We start from the raw sequence: 15,755 nt of genomic DNA on the forward strand, positions 1-15,755 counted from the left end.
GCGTGAACATGCCTTAGGCATGCTGCATGGAAGCATGAGGACTGCAGATGTAGCCAGGGCAATAAATTGCAATGTCCGTACTCTGAGACGCCTAAGACAGCGCTACAGGGAGACAGGAAGGACAGCTGATCGTCCTCGCAGTGGCAGACCACGTGTAACAACACCTGCACAGGATCAGTACATCCGAATATCACACCTGCGGGACAGGTACATGATGGCAACAACATAAGCCCGAGTTACACCAGGAACGCACAATCCCTCCATCAGTGCTCAGACTGTCCGCAAAAGGCTGAGAGAAAAAAGTGCTCTTCACTGACGAGTCGTGGTTTTGTCTCACCAGGGGTGATGGTCGGACTTGTGTTTTTCGTTGAAGGAATTAGCATTACACCGAGGCCTGTACTCTGGAGCAGGATTGATTTGGAGGTGGAGGGTCCGTCATCGTCTGGGGCGGTGTGTCACAGCATCATCGGACTGAGCTTGTTGTCATTGTAAGCAATCTCAACACTGTGCGTTACAGGGAAGACATCCTCCTCCCTCATGTGGTACCCTTCCTGCAGGCTCATCCTGACATGACCCTCCAGCATGACAATGCTACCAGCCATACTGCTCGTTCTGTGCGTGATTTACTGCAAGACAAGAATGTCAGTGTTCTGCCATGGCCAGCGAAGAGCCTGGATCTCAGTCCCATTGAGCACGTCTGGGACCTGTTGGATCGGAGGGTGAGGGCTAGGGCCATTCCCCCAGAAATGGGAACTTGCAAGTGCCTTGGTGGAAGAGTGGGGTAACATCTCACAGCAAGAACTGGTAAATCTGGTGCAGTCCATGAGGAGGAGATGCACTGCAGTACTTAATGCAGCTGGTGGCCACACCAGATACTGAATGTTACTTTTGATTTTTTAACCCCCCCCCCCCCCAAAAATAAAAGCAGTTGAAAGTGAGAGGATGTTTCTTTTTTTGCTGAGTTTATCTCCTTTTGATATCCACTGAAATAAGAAAGTCATTCAGGTTTGCAACAGCATGAAGATAAGTGATGATAATTTTCATTTTGTGTGAAATATCTAAAGTAAAATTCAACATTACATTACAAGTCATCAGTTACCTTAAACATGGCCATTTAAAGTTGAAAAGATGTATTGAAAATGTAAACAGATTAAATTATGAAAGAGAACTGTGATGCATAATTAGTTATAATGTACACTGAAAACAGATTGTAAACTAAATATTAAATATAGATAATATATTTTCATATGATGTATATTATTAATATTATAATATTTATATAATTATATTATTATTGTTTTGTCTATTATTAAAAAAGAAACTGACTGATTCAGATGGCAGAGAAAACACCTGTATGTCAGATGGAGATCTAGAGATAAGGAGATGAGAGATGTAGCAGGTGTAACTCTGCAGCGAAGTAGTTCTGTTAGCTTTACAATTCTTGTCAAAGGTGTAAGATGTAAAATAAGGAAGCGCCACGATTTGAAAGGCATTAAAAGACCGCTCCAACCTCGCACGCTTGAAAACTGCAACGTTGACAGCTTTGTCGATTATAAACAGGAGCGATAGTGTTAGCGCATCGCTCGCTTCCAGAGACACAGAATAACGCCATTTGCATTTCGGATTAACAGGTTTAGAAAGGTTTATACATGTGTAACATCATAAGTAAAAATGCTCTTGCTTGCACTTCCCTGCGCGACTCAAGCGTCAGCTGCTAAATGCTGGCTGCATGTGAGAGTGAGAGAGAGAGAGAGGATTTTGACTCGCACAGATTCTGCTGTTTTAAGTGTCTCCTCTATTCACGCCCCAAAATTTAAGCCCTCAGCAAACGAAATTTAAGCCTTCTTGTAATTTATTTAAGATATTTAAAACTTTCTATGGTCTTACATTTTAAAAAGTAAATTTAAGACTTTAAGGACCCGTAGGTACCCTGAAAAAAGGCAAATGTTTTGGTATATATTTCATCTATGTTTTCCTCAGTTTATGTAAAAGACTCACCTGGTTACACAGGATCTCCAGGTTCTTCATGGTAGTAGCATTGAGCATCATATGGTCTGCATCACTCGAAAGTCTTCTGAATGAGCTGCATAAAACACATCTAAAGTGTTTTCCTGCAGTACCAATGAGACCAACTACAATACATAGTCATGACAAACTATTAGGCAGCGAGGCCCTGTTTCCGCCCATGATACATGTTAATTATGGCCCTTTTAGAAAGTCTGTGAGGTCAAGGCCTATTATTTTTCTTTAAAGAATGAGTTTAATCAGCCCTTAATTACAGGACGTTTCAGAACACTCACACATCCGGGGTGATACTCTGCGCAACCATAGTGATTCACATTCAGCTCTGCTTCCCATGGCTTCACTATACTTGAATAAGTAAGTGCTCTTATTAATACCTACGTTTATGTGCCTGATGGAAGTAGGTGTGAGATGTGTCTATTTAGGTGTGGAAAATTAGTATGTCAGAGCACTAATAGGTTCACACGAAGTCACTGGATTCTTGAATGTGCTTGAGGCAAAACCCAATGAGAGAGGAAAATGTAGCTGCAACACACTGACTCATTCAGAGTAGAAAATCACAGTGAACACATTATGGTTATTTCAATGTGTTGAGTTTGCTATGTTATTATCCAAATATTCATTTTGTTATCCTTAGGCCTGTTTCACACATACAGCATTTGCAGACACAAAGCGCTTATTTTTGTCTCATGTCACGGACAGAGACATAGAAAATGCAATGTAAACCTATTTAGGCATGATGCACTTTTTGGTGCTTTTTTTATGCTTTAAGTGAATAACTATCAACTGTCATGGTAGCGAGAAGACAGACAGTGCTATTCATTACATTTTTTCCTTTTGAGTTTTGCATAAGAAAGAAAGACTTGCAGGTTTAAAACAACATGAGGGTGAGTAAATGATGACAGAATTGTAATTTTTGGTGATCTACAGTATATTCCTTTCAGAAGTTTATAAGTTTGGGTTCCGTTTTGTGTAGATTAATTACCATGTAAATGTGACCCCTTCCTCGTGTAAATTACATTTTATGAAGATCAAGTTTGTTATAATATTTAACGGCTCACTCCCGATAATCTTTAGCATTTATGGCCATTATTAAAGGCAGCACTCAATCTAGTAAGCCAGAAATCACTTGTACAGAGTGCTTTGTTACTCAGCAGAAACACACTTAGTGTAAAAGCTCTATGTGTGCATGCCATCGCAAATGCAGTATGTGTGAAACAGGCTTTAGAGTACATTGGGAAACAGAAAACCACCGTCCAAAAAGAGATCCATAGCCACTTTTGGGATTTTCTGCTAACGACCAAAGGGAAAACACTCAAAGAGAAATTACTTTAGGCATCCTGACTGGAAGCAATAATGCCAGTAAGATACCTGGAACACAGCAAAATCTTCTCCAACTTAAACTCAGTCAGATACTCAATCACGGGACCAAGACAGCAGATAATCGGGCTCTCCAGGTCCATACAGAGGGAGTAGGAACCTATTTAGAGATGAAAACAAATGATGTAAACATTTATTGTATTATAAAACTGTACTTACTGATAGCTGCAGGTACTACATGTGGGCACTATAGTATTGGGGTTCTAGCATGTGGAGTTACAGCATAATTATACAATATTAAATAACAGTTTGCGGAATAACAAAATTAAAACACCAAACAAGATTTTTAAATTTTCTAAAAAAAAATGTGATAGTGCTTGCTTGTGCAAAACTAGATGCCACAATGCTAGGATATTGTAGGTGGTGGCCAGGATGTTGTTACTGTGTGAGGTTGCTAAAGGGTTCTGGGTGGTTTTTTTAGAGCATTGCTTTGTGGTTGCTAAGTTTCTATGATTTTCTGGACCCTATATGGCGTGGGACCCTCCTTCATTGCGTGTGTTTTTTGATCACATTACACATACAAAAAAAAAAAAAAAAAAAAATCACAAAAAATTGAAATAATAAAAAAAACTAAGACCCAACAACCAATTACAGTAACATACATACGGACATACAGTAAATTAAAAATAAAAACACTTACATAGTCACACGTCAAATATTCATAATTCTAAGACCACTATCCATCCATGGGATATCTTTTACTTAGAAACCGGGACTTAAAATGGCTCAAGGAACGAAAAAGGAAACCGAAAAAGGGAACAAAATCCCTTTCAAGTGTTCTGGAGTGAAAACATTCTATTTAAATCCTGGTAACCGGTCAATAACCTGTTAATTTTGTTCTGATAAACTTTTTATTGAAACCAAAGACCAAAGGGTTTATCACATTTTAAACCCCAAAGACCAACACAGGGTTTATTTTCAGAATTACACCACTTCCTGTTGGCCGAAATAATGAGGCTTCTGTCATTTTAGTAGAACATAAGCATTCACTTTGATTCTGAAGGACACCACCAGTTTAAAATGTAAAAAAATTATTGGCCCGCCAAATGTGACAATAAGTCCAAACACACCCATGCAGTATGTTCATGGATGCAGGACAGACAAATTTAGGCTATTAATTGATTTTAGGCAGCCAAATGAATATATTAAATATTTAAATATTTTTGGGGATATAGTTAATATAAATATATATATTTTTTTTAAAGACGTTACTTTATATAGGCTACTGTATACTATGCTTGTTATGATTTCTATCCTGAAAATTCCCCCACATGGGAAATCTAATAATTTATTTTTGATTATACAAGCTCATTTTGGGCTTATTTTGCCAAAACAGGTGCCTTGTTTCTCTTGTCAGATCTGGAAACACTGCAACTGGAATATCACCCACCCTTAGCACAGAGTACCGTAATTTTAAAAAGAACGTTATTAACTGTACTTTTATTTCTTTCTAACCCATTACCATTTCGAAAGGTGGCTGTGGAACACCGAAAGAAAAAATACTGGTTTTGCTCAGAACAAACTGAAACTCAAAACATTTTGTTTTTAGTTCCTGCTTAGAAACATCCTCTCAACTAACTGTAGCACAAACACTGTGGGACAAGTTATGCACCAAAGTTTAATACTGATTTGTTCAAATCCCCAACCCTAGGTATGAGCAATAGTAATGGTGATGCCAGCCTTAGATAGCACCATTAATAAAGTACATAGATCACATGCCAGTAAGAGATATCCAGACTGAGTCTCAGCTCACATAGTATTGCATTCCTCTGCCTTTGCATGTTATATGTCACCTTTACAAACCTCTGGTTTTAGCATAATTTTTTTGTCTTATGGTCGGTTTCTGGTTCATGTCTGGATATATCACTCACCCAGTGAGTGTCAATATTTTTTTTTTTTCACCCAATTTGTAATGCCCATTTCCCAGCGCGCTTTTTAAGTCCTCGTGGTCGCGAAGTGATTCGCCTCAATCCGGGTGGCGGAAGATGAATCCCAGTTGCCTCCGCGTCTGAGACCATCAACCCTCGCATCTTATCACGTGGCTTGTTGAGCGCGTTGTCACAGAGACATAGCGCGTCAACTCACCACGCGCCCCACTGAGAACGAACCATATTATAGCGACCACGAGGAGGTTACCCCATGTGACTCTACCCACCCTAGCAACTGGGCCAATTTGGTTGCTTAGGAGACCTGGCTGGAGTCACTCAGCACACCCTGGGATTCGAAGTAGCGAACTAGTTCGCTAGATAGCCAGTCTTTTACCACTGAGCTACCACCCAGGCCCCCCAGTGAGTGTCAATATTAAAGATTCTTTAGTCTTTCTAAAATTCTGCTCAAATACATCAAATGTCCCATGACCAAGCTGACTTCTTCAAAACAAGTTAAGCTCAATCGACAGCAATTGTGGCATAATGTTAAATACCACAAAAATGTATTTCAATTTGTCCCTCCTTTTCTTTAACCAAGAGTATAAATTATTTATTGTAGTAATCAACATTATGCCACAAGTGCTGCAAACTGAGCTTAACTTGTATTGAACCTGGAATACTCCTTTAAATGACCAAGCAGGCATAGCTATCGATAATCAAGAAAAAAAAAAAGAAAAAAAAAGACCAAATACTGACCAATTAATTGCCTGGTCAAAATATTGTTCTATCACTAGCTGTTTGTCAATGTGTTCTAATAAAAATGACAGCAAGCAGTGAGAAACCAAACAAGCAGCATGAGAGAAATCATGGCTGATAGTGAGGAAGGCTGTCATGTGGATCCTGAACAACAACACAGAGAGGTGATTTAGTCTCAGTCTTGACAGTGAAAGCCAGCAACCCTCATCCTACACATGTCCAGCCTAAAGGACAGCAGACATTGATCTGCCATCCTTTCGCCAACAGGTAAAGATTTTTCAATTACACACACCAGCTTCACATCAGTTTGGGCAAATAACTCTTTCCAAAAGACCAGCCAACGATTTGTGAGGACTGGAGGTCAGACATCAAACAGACAGCTGACATACACAAACACACAGAGTGATATAGACAGAAGATGAAGATAAAGTGATTACCCTTTTCATGGTTTCCCAGTGTTGAATGAGTAGTGTCTTTGTAGAAGTCTTTGATAATTCTCATTGCAGTCGGGTATTCAAAGAGAGCACTTTCACGTTTCTCAATGCGAATTCGGTCATCTGCTTGGACACTGAGTGAAGAAACAAAGAGGAGGTACACATGGGATAACAGGTAATAAGTAATAGTTAAAGGTGCTGTCCGTGGAAACATTTTTTTTTTTTTTTTTTTGGAAAACCATGCATAAAATGTCCCTTCAAACAAACTGGTATTTCAGAAATAGGCGTCATGAAAAATCACACTTGTCTCTGTGACAGGCCCTAAACTCGGTAAAAAGCACTAAAAAAGGTCAGATGGCCTGCCCACGCATATTTAGCTAATCAGAAATCTAACCAATCAGAAACACCCTCTGCTTGGAGTATTTTTGCATGTTTTATAGAAGTTTGACATTGCAAAATGGCAGAAGTTGGCAAAACATCTTTCAGCTCCTTTAAAAAAAGTGGACTTCTGGTATAACTATTTGAGGCAGCAGCAATCAAAAGAGATCAAAAGAAATCCCGTCATTGACTTGGGTCAAACAATATCTATGCCAAGGCAAATGCAACACAAAAAGGAGAAAATTAAGTTTAAAAAGTTGATCGCACCAATGATCTTAAAGAAGATTTCTTTCCCAGGGGTCTGTAATCCAAAACTTAATTTTAAGGTAAATATTTGTGTACATTATTTAGTTAATGATGATATATCAATAAACATTATTTTGGGTCATTATTTCACACACATTAAAGAAAAATAAGAATGTATATTTTGTAAGAAATATTATTTTATTACTATAAAGATACTTTGTGTTGTGCCACTATTTTCATTAAAAATAAGCACAGTTAGGCACATCCACATACAGAAGAAATACTGTAGTTAAGTAATAAGAATCACAATGGGGGGGGGGGGGGTGTCCAGGAACATTAGAGTAATGAAAATTCAGGGGGTGATAAGGTGTATAATTGTCACAAAAACAATCACAAAAGAATAAAACCCACTTTCATTATGCTTTATACTTTATGCTTCATACTTCATTACATTTGATTTTGAGGTGAAATGCAACCTGCACATGTTTTCATGAAATTTGCACACTAAATAAAGTTGCCCAACATTCTTGTTACATAAGAGAAATCATTCTTAGAAACTGTGAATTCTGCTTTTTTTTGTGTCATTCTGAAGCCTTCGACATCACTTGTGTTTTTCTCAGTGGATATGTTATGCATATTAGTCTCACGCACACACAAATACGCACCATCATTCCATTCACTTTTGCCTCCTCACCATTCAGCACCACAGAGATCTCAAGGATGCAGCTTTTCTTTGTATCTCCGTGCTGTTGCTGGGGCAACCAATGAACATATGTGGCCTGTGCAAGTGTAAACCAGCTTCATTTTCCCCAACAGTGCAATAAAAAAAATAAATAATAATTATTCATTAAAATCAGTATTGTGCCGGTGGGAGCCTGCTTCCACAAACCACAACTATGCAAACATATTTTCTAAAAGATAGGCACCAAGAAACTCTTTTTGAGGGCAATACAACTTAAGAGAACATGACATGAAGACAGCAAAATACACTTTACAGACATACTACCTTATAATATGAAGCAACATTTCAAAAAACAGAATTCAAAATCAGCCATTCTTACTTTACATGAAACTGTGAAGTGTTGTTGAGGCATGAATGGCATATTTGACATGATATGGATAACTGCACTGCAAAAAAAAGCTTTATTACTATAGAGTATTTCCTAGTAAAAGTTTCAAAATATCCTGAAAACAAGAACAAAATACGTGAGAAGCATAATGCTATACAACATTAAGTCATTTTAAAAAATATTTTTAACAAAATTTAGTTGTATATATATATATATACACACATACATACTGTATTTATATAAATACATATACAGTTGTGCTCAAAAGTTTGCATACCCTTTGAGAATTGGTAATATACACTATATTGCCAAAAGTATTTGCTCACCCATCCAAATAATTGAATTCAGGTGTTCCAATCACTTCCAGGGCCACAGGTGTATAAAATGAAGCACCTAGGCATGGAGACTGCTCCTACAAACATTTGTGAAAGAATGGGCCGCTCTCAGGAGCTCAGTGCATTCCAGCGTGGTACTGTGATAGGATGCCACCTGTGCAACAAGTCCAGTTGTGAAATTTCCTTGCTACTAAATATTCCGCAGTCAACTGTCAGTGGTATTATAACAAAGTGGAAGCAATTGGGAATGACAGCAACTCAGCCACGAAGTGGTAGGCCACGTAAAATGACAGAGCGGGGTCAGCGGATGCTGAGGCGCATAGTGCGCAGAGGTCGCAAACTTTCTGCAGAGTCAATCGCTACAGACCTCCAAAGTTCATGTGGCCTTCAGATTAGCTCAAGAACAGTGCGTAGAGCTTCATGGAATGAGTTTCCATGGCCGAGCAGCTGCATCCAAGCCATACATCATCAAGTGCAATGCAAAGCGTCGGATGCAGTGGTGTAAAGCACGCCGCCACTGGACTCTAGAGCAGTGGAGACACATTCTCTGGAGTGACGAATCACGCTTCTCCATCTGGCAATCTGATGGACGAGTCTGGGTTTGGTGATTGCCAGGAGAACGGTACTTGTCTGACTGCATTGTGCCAACTGTGAAGTTTGGTGGAGGGGGGATTATGGTGTGGGGTTGTTTTTCAGGAGCTGGGCTTGGCCCCTTAGTTCCAGTGAAAGGAACTCTGAATGCTTCAGCATACCAAGAGATTTTGGACAATTCCATGCTCCCAACTTTGTGGGAACAGTTTGGGGATGGCCCCTTCCTGTTTCAACATGACTGCGCACCAGTGCACAAAGCAAGGTCCATAAAGACATGGATGAGCGAGTTTGGTGTGGAAGAATTTGACTGGCCTGCACAGAGTCCTGACCTCAACCCGACAGAGCACCTTTGGGATGAATTAGAGCGAAGACTGCAAGCCAGGCCTTCTCGTCCAACATCAGTGTCTGACCTCACAAATGCGCTTCTGGAAGAATGGTCAAAAATTCCCATAAACACACTCCTAAACCTTGTGGAAAGCCTTCCGAGAAGAGTTGAAGCTGTTATAGCTGCAAAGGGTGGGCCGACATCATATTAAACCCTATGGATTAAGAATGGGATGTCACTTAAGTTCATATGCGTCTAAAGGCAGATGAGTGAATACTTTTGGCAATACAGTGTATGTACCATTTTTAAAGAAAACGAGTAAACAGGCAAAACATATTTCTTTTATTTCTTATGGGATTCATATTCAACTGTAGGTTATAACAGATTGGCACAATAATAAAACAAAACATGGCAACAAAGAAAAAAATGAAATGACCCCTGTTCAAAAGTCTGCATACCCTTAGTTCTTAATACTGTGTATTGCCCCCTTTAGCATCAATGACAGCGTGCAGTCTTTTGTAATAGATGTCTATGAGGCCCCAAATTCTTGCAGGTGGTATAGCTGCCCATTTGTCTTGGCAAAATGCCTCCAGGTCATGCAAATTCTTTGGTCGTCTTGCATGAACCGCACGTTTGAGATCTCCCCAGAGTGGCTCGATGATATTAAGGTCAGGAGACTGTGATGGCCACTCCAGAACCTTCACCTTTTTCTGCTGTAACCACTGGAGGGTCAACTTGGCCTTGTGCTTACGGTCATTGTCATGCTGGAATGTCCAAGAGCGTCCCATGCGCAGCTTTCGTGCAGAAGAATGCAAATTGTCTGCCAGTATTTTCTGATAACATGCTGCATTCATCTTGCCATCAATTTTCACAAGATTCCCCGTGCCTTTAGAGCTCACACACCCCCAAAACATCAGTGAGCCACCACCGTGCTTCACAGTGGGGATGGTATTCTTTTCACTATAGGCCTTGTTGACCCCTCTCCAAACATAGCGCTTATGGTTATGACCATAAAGCTATATTTTGGTCTTGTCACTCCAAATTACAGTGTGCCAGAAGCTGTGAGGTGCATCAAAGTGTTGTCGGGCATATTGTAACCAGGCTTTTCTGTGGCATTGGCGCAGTAAAGGCTTCTTTCTGGCAACTCGACCATGCAGCTCATTTTTGTTCAAGTATTGTCATATTGTGCTCATTGAAACAACCACACCGTCTTTTTCCAGAGCAGCCTGTATTTCTCCTGAGGTTACCTGTGGGTTTTTCTTTGTATCCCGAACAATTCTTCTGGCAGTTATGGCTGAAATCTTTCTTGGTTTACCTGACCTTGGCTTGGTATCAAGAGATCCCCGAATTTTCCACTTCTTAATAAGTGACTGAACAGTACTGACTGGCGTTTTCAAGGCTTTGGATATCTTTTTATATCCTTTTCCATCTTTATAAATTCCATTACCTTGTTACGCAGGTCTTTTGACAGTTCTTTTCTGCTCCCCATGGCTCAGTATCTAGCCTGCTCAGTGCATCCACGTGAGAGATAACAAACTCATTGACTGTTTATACACAGACACTAATTGCAATTTAAAAAGCCACAGGTGTGAGAAATTAAACTTTAATTGTCATTTAAACTTGTGTGTGTCAACTTGTGTGTCTGTAACAAGGCCAAACATTCAAGGGTATGTAAACTTTTGATCAGGGCCATTTGGGTGTTTTCTGTTATCATTATGATTTAAAAAGGAGCCAAACAACTATGTGATGATAAATGGCTTCATATGATAACTATCCTTAAATAAAAGACAGGTTTTTTTGCATGATCAGTCATATTTTCAAAATCAATGCCAAAATTTCACAATTTCTGCCAGGGTATGCAAACTTTTGAGCACAACTGTGTATGTGATTTCTTTTGGTTTTCCCATGATGTTAAGCAAAGAGGCACTGAGTTTGAAGGTAGGCCTTAAAATACATCCACAGGTACACCTCTAATTCAGTACACCTCCTACCAGAAGCTAACTGGCTAATTGTTTAAAGGCTTGAAATCATTTTATGGAATTTTCCAAGCTGCATAAAGGCACAGTTAACTTAGTGTATGTAAACTTCTGACCCACTGGAATTGTGATATAATCAATTAAAAGTGAAACAATCTGTCTGTAAACAATTGTTGGAAAATTACTCATATATATATATATACACATATATACACACACACACACACACACACACACACAGTTGAAGACAGAAGTTTACATACATTATAGTTTTGGCAAGTCATTTAGGACATCTACTTTGTGCATGATGAGTAATTTTCAATCAGCCAAGACCTCAGAAAAAAAATTGTGGACCTCTACAAGTCTGATTCATCACTGGGAGCAATTTCAAAATGCCTGAAGGTAACACATTCATCTGTACAAACAATAGTACGCAAGTATAAACACCATGGGACCATGCAGCCAACATACCGCTCAGTAAGGAGACGCATTCTGTCTCATAGAGATGAAGATAGTTTGGTGCAAAAAGTGCAAATCAATTCCAGAACAACAGCAAAGGACTTTGTGAAGATGCTGGAGGAAACAGGTAGACAAGTATCTATATCCACAGTAAAACGAGTCCTATATCGACATAACCTGAAGGCTGCTCAGCAAGGAAGAAGCCACTGCTCCACATGGGGACAAAGGTCTTACTTTTTGGCAAAATGTCCTCTGGTCTAATGAAACAAAAAGTGAACTGTTTGGCCATAATGACAATCGTTATGTTTGGAGGAAAAAGAGTGAGGCTTGCAAGCCGAAGAACACCATTCCAACCGTGAAGCATGGGGGTGGCAGAATCATGTTGTGTCCCTTTGAATCAGGTTTTTTTTAATACCACATTGGCAAATAGTTTTTTGTTGTTGTTATAAGCATAAATGTTACCAATTATTTTTTTATTCTGAAAACAAGAATATCTTATGTCATTCTGCTTCTCAAGTAAATGTATCTTGTTTTATGAATGTTTCAATATTTTTACAGGAAAACAAGACAAAAATACTCTAAGAAAATTATTTTTGCAGTATGCCGCATAGCGTGTCCACTTCTTTTCTATAAAAATAAAGATTTAATTTTAATTTAAAATTTGTATAAGAGAAAGTGTCTTAGGTACTGTAACTAGTTTTTTACTAGTTCAATTAATATGATGTCAAAAACCATCATTAAAAAAAGCTATTTTCTGTGGTAATTGAAGGCATACCACAGATGCTGTCAACAGAGATTGACTACTGAATACCAAACATTCCATTAACTAATTTAAGGTCCACATTTCAACCTCACTAGAGTAGCCTTATTAGCCTCATTGACTAATATCATTAAAAAAAAATTAACAGGAGGAAAGTTAAAGAAGCAAATTACAGGCAAACTTTTTGTGATGAAGTGTGATTGTTTTGTTTATGAAGAAAAAATAGTTGTATGTTATTTCATCAGTAATACAGAGAATCAGAATCCATTTCAAGTAACCAGCACACACTGGGATAAACTGATGGCAGTGGCACCTTAAACACAGCACCTGCAATTCCCCGGAGGGTTTCATTAACCCACAGGATGGCAACCACTCAGCAACGGTTGCTATGGGCCTTCCTTTGCTATAACACTCCTGAGAACTGAAGTGCACAGCACATGGTTAACAGTTGAACTCGGTATACCAGACATACTACAGCAGTCTGTACTGCCATTCACAATATATCCTAAGCAACATATGAAGGGAACAAAGAAATAATGAAAAAAATGATGATGATGATGATGATGATGATGATAAATTGGTCTGCAATTTATCTGGCTCTTCCATCCTCATAGTAATACTGAAATGGGAAAATAAGACATTTTTTTTTTTTTTTTTTTAAGGCACAGTTCACCAATACCAGAATTTAAATTTTTGCGTAAACCATCCCTTTAAATGGCTGCAGATTTTTATCCTACATCCTCAACTTGTCCATAGCAATCAATACCAATTATACATTTGATAGAATGGAGCATTACCACCATCATTTATTGCAAACCTGCATAGTTCAGACACTTTAACAAGTCTTGAGTTTAAGCCGTCTAACAACAGTGCCCTTTAAAGTTTGTATGTTGATGTAAATGCCTACACAGTGATTTTGCCAGGTGGATAGCTCAGAAGCTTTAGCCTATCAACACTTTGATATATGCTGTAATTCTGCTCTACCAGATTTTCTAGTCACAGCAGTACAATACCTGTTGGTAATGGCAAAACAGCCACAGGGCAATGGACGAGAAGGACACTAAGGGAATATGAAGCCTGACATGTCTGCTTATAAAAACACTGTGTGGCAAAATTTGACAAAAAGAAGAAGCTGGAGACAAGACAAAAAGAAAAGGACACAGAGAGCATGATACTCATAAACAGGGAAAGGAGAGCTGTGACAGCTAGAAAGATAAGGACAATTAAAGCAAGACAGAAGAAAAAAAACGTATAAAGACAAAATTAAATTAGAGGGACAGGAAGCTCTACAACAGCGACACTGAAGAGAGACATAATGAGAAAGCAAGAAGGTGAGAGAACAATGAATTTGAGACCGAGCAAGTGAGATCAAAAATAACAAATAAAAAAATTGCTGCAATCAGCAAAGCGGAGCCAAGCACTTTAGCCACAAGGCTTGACAAAGACATTAAATTACAACTTGCTGGACTCAAACTCACAAACTTCTGAGCCATAGTCCAATGCTTTAACCACTAGGTCACTCAGTTGACATACCCAAACAATGCCAAACAAAGAGACATGACAAGTTTAGAGTGCACAAACAAAAGCCTTGGTTGGCATGCTAACCAACTAGCACAATGTTGCATACGGATAGTCATCAAATAGCCTTAAAAAATAGAATACCCTATAGAGTTAGCATGCTAACCAATTAGCATGCTAAGCTATCATAGAAAGTAGTTTGATAACTATATGAAACTATTCAGGTACCCTCAGGATGTGGATGAAGCATCTAAATTTTAATTTTAATTCAACAAGGGGTTTAAAAGATATTTCACTATATATGAAAATTAAAAATGGCAGAGAGGCCATTTAAGTGATACTGGAAAGTGTGGTATCCATAGACACCAACCTCAAAATTTTAGGACAAATGTTTCAAAAGTTGACCCATAGGTAGTGCTATCAAAAAAAGCATACCCAAGATCCAGCCTCACTTCCTGTTTTATGTTGACATTGTCAAATTTGTAGTAGCATAACTTTTCGACAGTTACATCTGTCTGGATACTATTTTGAGTCATTGTTTGAACAAATCAGACAAATGTCAAGAAATAGTATTGGGAAAACCATAAACATCATAATCCAAAATGGAGGCTACTGTAATCAGTCCCTCCAGGATTTTGTGATCGCAAGAATTCTTGCAAATGTAACCAATTTCCACATTATTTGCGGTACCTTGCAATTTTTTATAATTTTAGCAAATTTTCCGCAAAAAAAAAAAAAAAACATATTTGAGGGATTCCCATCGCTTTCCTTCAAGTTTGACATCGGCAAAACAAATGCTTGAAAAGCCTGAAGCAGTCGCCACATATCCAAATGCACAGCTGCCATTGTATCATCTCCATAGTAACAGTGTAAGCATCTCCGCCTCATCTCCTCTATGTTGTGCGTTCACTATCAAAATCCTTGTCTAAACTTTCGCGGGACTGCAAACAGCACACATACATCACAGCTAGCATTTAATATTTACCCTGAGTGCTGTGAATGAGACACAAAATCCCGCGTTTATACAAAGAATCCCTAACATTCACTTAAAATCCCCATTAGTTGTGCAGTAAAACGTGATTAGAAACTGAAGTGCTCAAAACAGTGGGCTACAAATCTGAAAATAGCAATATACTTATATACGGATAATAAATGTTCATAAATGTTGAAAAGGTCACATATATACATAAATGCAACATATATTTCCAAATATGACAAATTATCATTTTAATAAGTGTTTTTTTTCTTGAAACATTTGTAGTATAAATGGCCATATATCAGATTTCAATATTAGACAATGTAATAATTGCAACAGGCCTAATTATTGAATCCTCGTGTTTTTAGTTTACAGATTTTTTGCACGTCTATTTTAATCTTAGAGAAGTTTTCTTACATTTTCTGAGGCAGAAAATGTAAGCAATTTTAGCGTTCTGAAGCTTTCACATGATGAGAATTAGCCACTTCCTCTCTTTCCAGAACCCCGCCCTGCAAAGATAATTTTGAGACCGAAACAGAGCAAAAGAGCAGCATTGTTTGTTCCTGTGGCTGTCAAATTCAACAGTGGCACAACAGCTCTCAACTGACAAACATTATGAATCACAGCCTCAGTGATCCGCTTCAAATGAGAACGAGCAAAA

The 15,755-nt window shown here is 38.5% G+C and overlaps 1 protein-coding gene across 2 annotated transcripts in view; it reads right to left on the minus strand.

The window, feature by feature from the left end:
* LOC127436459 (DNA mismatch repair protein Msh3-like) overlaps nucleotides 1–15,755 on the minus strand; it is a 95,371-nt gene that overhangs the window by 62,555 nt on the left and 17,061 nt on the right. For both annotated transcript variants that reach the window (XM_051690639.1, XM_051690632.1), the window contains exons 9-11: nucleotides 6,464–6,594; nucleotides 3,394–3,502; nucleotides 1,999–2,083 (exon numbers count right to left, since the gene is read on the minus strand). In XM_051690639.1, the coding sequence (XP_051546599.1) occupies nucleotides 1,999–2,083; nucleotides 3,394–3,502; nucleotides 6,464–6,594 (325 nt within the window). The remainder of the gene's footprint in view (nucleotides 1–1,998; nucleotides 2,084–3,393; nucleotides 3,503–6,463; nucleotides 6,595–15,755) is intronic.

This window comes from Myxocyprinus asiaticus, chromosome 4 (genome assembly GCF_019703515.2).
Source record: "Myxocyprinus asiaticus isolate MX2 ecotype Aquarium Trade chromosome 4, UBuf_Myxa_2, whole genome shotgun sequence".
Taxonomy (NCBI): Eukaryota; Metazoa; Chordata; class Actinopteri; order Cypriniformes; family Catostomidae; genus Myxocyprinus; species Myxocyprinus asiaticus.